The following is a 6245-nucleotide window of genomic DNA, read 5'->3' on the forward strand; positions in this document are numbered from 1 at the left end:
CTTAATGATGATAGTTTATTGCTCATCAAGGTTGGGACATGAAAGGGTTCTTTTTTATGATGCAATGGAGCAACATGTGCTCAGGAATTGATTGATGGCCATAAGGAGTGAGGTAGATCTCATGCTAGGCTTTTGCCCACGTGCTAATGTGTATGTCCCTAGCCATCTTTTGCATTTTGATACTCTTTCTTTTGATTTTTTTTTTGTGGCCATGATATGTTTTTTTTGTTTCTTTTAATTGCATTAGCCTCCTAGGGAAAAGTTTCTAGGCCCTACCTAGGTATGTCGATGTATGGGTGCCAAATCCCAAAGAACCAGTGGTCAGTTGAACTTGAAGAATGGATGTGAGATAAGGGATTGTAATGTATGATGGAAAGTGTAAAGTATGACATAGGGATATTTGGAACTACACTATCTCAATTAGGGCTTCCCAAGTAGTGGGGCCCCCATACCCATTGGGCCATTAGGGGAGGTCCCACTAGACTAGGCTCGAAGATTAAACCCCCATTTAAGGTGAGAGAACAAGATCACAGTCAAAATCCCTCCTTCTAGGTCACCCCATAATCCATATCACATGCCCAAATACAAACAAACATAAGCACCCAATTGCAAAATGATTAAAGTACCTTTTGATCGGAAGCCCACCTTCGTCCATGTGCTCATGACAGATGGGTGAGAAGCATATGGCTGATGCAAGTGGTGGAGATATATTATATCATTAGCTAGTGGTGGTTGTCAAGTGTTGTTGTCTGCATGGCTATCAAGAGTAGGAGAAAAGTTTTCTCCTATAAACAATTACTACCAACTTGGAGAATGGAGATGAATAATGGGGAAAGATGGAAATTGGTAAGTGTGGATTATCTTGGACACCGTACCTCAATCGATGCTTCCCTAATAGTGCCCTTCTTAAAACCCTAAGGCCTCCTAGGAGGTCCCATTAGACTAGAGTCAAAGCCTAACCTCCCAAGTGAAGTGGGGAACAAGAATCTGGTCAAGATCGGTCAATTATCTAGTTTGCTTCTTGATCCATATTAATATGCCCATAACATTAAGTAGAAGCACATGATTGCAAAAATGCTTAAAGTACCTGTCGATGGATGAGCTGCCTCTCTTCAAGAAGGAATGCTGGGTGGAAAAGAAATCTGATTGGAGCAAGAAGTGGAGGATCTTGGCATCATGTTAGGTGCTAATCATATAGGGCTGCTGGTTGGCTGGTTGTCCAAGGAGGAGAAAAAAATTCTCTTGTGGGTTACCCACTTTTTGGTGTGTAAGATTGACAAAATTAGAGGTCCATTTGATCTATGTTGACATCATATCTATTCCCTATGATTACAATGTTGTAGGCTCCTTCATATTCAAGAGTATTTGGCCACCTCGGATGAGGGTGGCAGGTCTGATACATTGGCAAATGTCAGGCAGTAGAGCTGGGTGGGAGTTGGCCTAGAGCTAGTTTCCATTCTAGGAAAGATTGGTGTATAGTGGCTCATGCGTTTGCATTATCTTTTGTGGACTGGACCACTTTTTTGGAGATAATTGGGCTCATATTGTAGGAAGATATCTTCAGGATGATAGTTACCCTTTGGGAGGATTGGGTGTGGAGTTTTGGATCACCTTTGACCTCGTATAGCTCTTGCAGATTTACTCCATCCTTCATTAGAGGCATGTATTAGGTCCAAATCTTAATGCTTGGTGGGTTTCAATAAATGTTGAGAGCCATTGGATTAGGAGGTTACATGATGTTTTGTTGATGAGGGTTGCTTATAAGCTCTAGGCGTTCGCTTTGTTTAGTGATATATTAAGGTCTCCCTTCTAAAGTGTGTTTGGTCAAGAGTGGCTTTTTTGATGGTTTCTGCCTCTCTTGTTCAAAAGAAGAAATGATATAGCATATTTTATGGGACTGTCCTTTTGTGAGATCTTGTTGGGAACAGGTGTATTCTCAGTTGGTGAACATTCTTTAGGGACAATTGCATCGGAGACCAGGTTTGTTGGGATATTCTAGATCTATGATTCTGGATTCCCTGGCTGGTATTTGGTACTGTTTGAGAGTTTCCACATTGTTTTCAATGGAAACTTTGCTGCAAGTATGTATTTGATAATGAGGTCGGTTCTTTGGTTGCTTTTTGTCATTTATGTAGAGATGAGGTACGTATGCAATTGCTGGAAAAACGATCATTATTGATTAAGGATGCCAAACTGTTAGACCAGGCCTCTTATTCTGATTTTATAGCTGTCTTAGTTGCTTTGAGGAAGAGGATATAAATCACATTTTATATACCCTTCTGTCATTTCACTTTTCTTTTTTCAGCTTATGTAAATATTTCTATATATATAAGAATTATTTCTACCCTCCCACAATAAAAGAAGCTGGATCCCGATGATGGAAAATCATCTATGAAAATAATTTCAGATCAATTTTTTCTATGGAGTGCGGTTTATTTTTTCATCAATTTGTCAAGCGGTTTATATGTACCCCCCTGTATTTTATCAATCCCACCTTTGTTAATATAATGCCAACAGCTTTGATTTTATCTTCTGGCATTCCAGGCACATTAAAACATACAAGTATATTCCCAAAGTTACATCTTCAATTGCAGCGATTGTTTGTCAGAAAAAATTATGTACATGTAGACTTACGAAGTTAGCCGGTCGACAGCAACTGGATAAAATTAATGCCATGTAGTAATTTTTTCTATAGAGTGCAGCTTAAATTTTCATCAATTTGTCGAGCGGTTTATAAATTATATGTATTCCCCTGTATTTTATCAATCCCGCTTTTGTTAATATAATGCCAACAGCTTTGATTTTATCTTCTGGCATTCCAGGCACATTAGAACCTACAAGTATATTCCCAAAGTTACATCTTCAATTGCAGCTATTGTTTGTCAGAAAAAATTATGTACATGCAGACCAACTAAATTAGCCGGTTGACTGCAAGTGGATTATAATAATGCTCATGACATAGGATAAAGGCTAAAGCTGATATGCCAATGACCTCACCATATAATCTTGCAGAACCAGATATATTGTTACCAGTATTTACATGTGAAATTTGGAATATCATTTTAACAAAATTGATTAGCCAGGCCCAGAAAAGGCAGCCCGAGACTGTAATTGTTCTAAATCCCATTGGAATTGCCAAAAACTGAATAGCTGGTGCATTACTGACTTGTCCTTCAGTATCTGAAAAATTCCAACAAACCTGTCTCTCAAATTCATTTTCCCTCCAAATCATTAGGACTCAGGAGGTCATTGTGCAACAATTTCAGAGGCCTTTAAACTCCTGGACCATTTTAGAAATCATCAAAATCATCTTGGTGAGGTACTTAGAAACCCTCAAATATGGACAGGATTCCATTTAAACCATCTTAAACCATGAAACTCTTATAATAGACTTTACGCAGACACGAACAACAGCACCAGAGTCACAATGATTTCATCTCAAACCGCCGTACTGTTTTTGCAAGGGATAATGTCTGTGTAATTTATAAAAATGTCATTACTAATCAAAGAAATCTATTGAATTAGATAACTGTTTAAGGAACATAAGAGACTAGATTAAATTATGTGGAGTAGGAACCTATATGAACTGTAGCAACAGAGATTAAATGTGGTGGTACTGAACGGTTTTTGACTTGTTTGTCAGGCTTATGCTGGATCACAAACCATGCAGAGTATTATCTTGCTGAGCACTGGGACAAGTAAAGGTGGAGGGTATCTGGCTCCACGTGGGGTCTTTCTAGCCATGTACATGGGGCTTACACTTATATGGGCATTTTTAAACACATTTGCTTTGAATGTGATTGCTTTCATCGATACCATCTCAATTTGGTGGCAGGTATTGGATTACCTTCATTTGTATCTTATTACTAACTTTGAGCCACAATGATGAAGATTGTCATGTGAAGTTCTGTGAGACTTTCATGTTAGATAAGGTTGTCAAGTTTTTGTTTGTTTGGAAGGCTTGGCTGAAGTAAATATGGAATTTGTTTCTTCATTATGTAGTAGGTTTGTTTCTTTCCCCCAGCTTGATGATAATAGTGATTCTTCTGAGTGAAATATCTTGACAGGCTGACAATTTTTTCTTGATGTTTGAATTATCTAATATGCCTTGATTTCATATGGATAAAAAATAAAAATCATTTTCCAAAGAAACTATTCCATGCTTTGGACAGACCATGTTTCATCTGACGTCCAGTGTCTACTCTTACGGTTGTTTAAAATTGGTTTGTGCAAGCATTGATTCCTCAAATATGTATTTTCATATTCCTTCTGGTATTGATTGGCATGTAGGTCATTGGAGGAGCAGTTATTGTTGTGATGCTTCCATTAGTTGCACACAGCACTCAATCTGCATCATATGTATTCACACACTTTGAGACAACTCCTGGTTCGACTGGAATACACAACAAGGCATATGCTATAATTCTTTCTTTCCTTGTTAGTCAGTACTCTCTCTATGGTTATGACTCTGCAGCACATCTAACAGAAGAAACAAAAGGTGCAGAAATCAATGGTCCAATTGCCATACTCACGAGTCTAGGAATTATATCAGTTTTTGGATGGGCCTACATCTTAGCTCTTACATTTAGCATTCAGGTAATTTCAGTTATAACACATTAAACAATTGCACATTCTAAGTCATTATTAAATTGCAAGCTTCCCGTCTCAATATATTGTGGATTATTTTATGATATTTTTACAAGATTTGACAAGTTGGCAAAGGTTCCAATCTTAGGTTTCAGTGTTTGGTCTGCATGCTTGTAACAGGACTTCAACTACCTATATGATAAAAACAATGAAACAGCTGGTCAATTTGTACCCGCACAGATTCTATATGATGCATTTCATGGGCGTTATCACAATTCCAGCGGTGCAATAGTTCTGCTCTTTGTTATATGGGGTTCTTTCTTCTTTGGGGGCCTTTCAATCACAACAAGTGCTGCACGAGTGGTATATAACTTATCTTTCTGTTGGGAAATAGTTTTTTTTTTTGCTGAACACACATATGCGTAACTTACTCTTAGGTTTGGAATCATTTTTATCCATAGTTTTGGATTGCATCTGTATGCCCTTCTCTACTTAGTATTCTTTTTTATAGAATTTATGGTTGTGACAAAGAGGATGTTTTCAGCCTCTTTCTTGTGGTGCCTATCATTGAAGAACTGAAAATTTTGAGGAACGTCAGAATTAAATTGTCTAGAATATCTGACTGGTAATGATTGCAGGTTTATGCTTTGTCTCGAGATGGAGGCATTCCCTTTTCAAGGATTTGGCGTAAGGTACATCCAAAGTACAAAATTCCTGCAAATGCTGTATGGTTGTGTGCAGTTATTTGCATGCTGCTAGGCCTTCCCATCTTGAAAGTAAATGTGCTATTCACAGCTATCACTTCAGTCTGTACCATAGGATGGGTTGGTGGGTATGCTGTTCCTATATTTGCCAGAATGATTATGCCAACAAAGAATTTTAAGCCAGGGCCTTTCTACCTGGGGCGAGCTAGCCGCCCTATATGTCTTATAGCATTCTTGTGGATATGTTACACCTGTTCAGTGTTCCTGTTGCCAACACTATACCCAATTACGTGGAATACACTTAATTATGCACCTATTGCACTGGGTGCAACATTAGGAGTGATAATGCTTTGGTGGCTGGTAGATGCAAGAAAGTGGTTCAAAGGTCCTGTAAGGAACATTGGGATACAGCATGACAAGGTTTAGAAATGCTAAGGTTAATATTTTGTATTGCTTTCAGAGCTAATTTAGCTTGAGCAATTTATGATTTTCATTTCTTTACATTTCAAGAGTCTGTGATCATGTGGCTATGTTAACGCTATCCATAACGCTATTCAGATGATGTTGTATTCATATTTTGTCCATCAATATATTCCGAAATTTCAGTTCAAACTTTTGCTAGTAGCAGAGGATGTTTCAGCTCAACCTATGCCTGTATAGTGGAATTCTAGGAGTTACATGGTTCCAAACATGTCGATATTGCATGATTTATGCTATCCTGTCATTTTATTTATCAGTGTATGTTCATAAAGCTTCATTCTGGTGTATTATTCCCTCGTTTAGGGTGGAAATTCTGGATTGCTTGTAGAAAAGTCATTGGAAATGTCAAAATCTATCTCAGAATTAAGAAAAACGGATTTTTTTCAAAGAAAGTAGCAGTACACATCCTGGTCCTTGCTGGACATTCAATTCTGAAGTCAATTCTCTAGTGAGAAAGGGGCGTAGATAGACATA

At 38.0% G+C, this 6245-nt stretch overlaps 1 protein-coding gene across 3 annotated transcripts in view; it reads left to right on the plus strand.

Annotated features, from left to right (window-relative positions):
• Positions 1-5903, plus strand: part of LOC149217325 (amino-acid permease BAT1 homolog) — a 90828-nt gene extending 84925 nt beyond the window's left edge. For all 3 annotated transcript variants that reach the window (XM_089392984.1, XM_089392982.1, XM_089392983.1), the window contains exons 4-7: positions 3644-3835; positions 4291-4596; positions 4768-4950; positions 5226-5903. In XM_089392984.1, the coding sequence (XP_089249110.1) occupies positions 3644-3835; positions 4291-4596; positions 4768-4950; positions 5226-5717 (1173 nt within the window). In that variant the 3' untranslated portion in view covers positions 5718-5903. The remainder of the gene's footprint in view (positions 1-3643; positions 3836-4290; positions 4597-4767; positions 4951-5225) is intronic.
• Positions 5904-6245: the final 342 nt, after the last annotated feature.

Source organism: Pinus tabuliformis, chromosome 1_1, assembly GCF_031772625.1.
Source record: "Pinus tabuliformis cultivar Carrire ecotype Pingquan chromosome 1_1, CPIR1, whole genome shotgun sequence".
Taxonomy (NCBI): Eukaryota; Viridiplantae; Streptophyta; class Pinopsida; order Pinales; family Pinaceae; genus Pinus; species Pinus tabuliformis.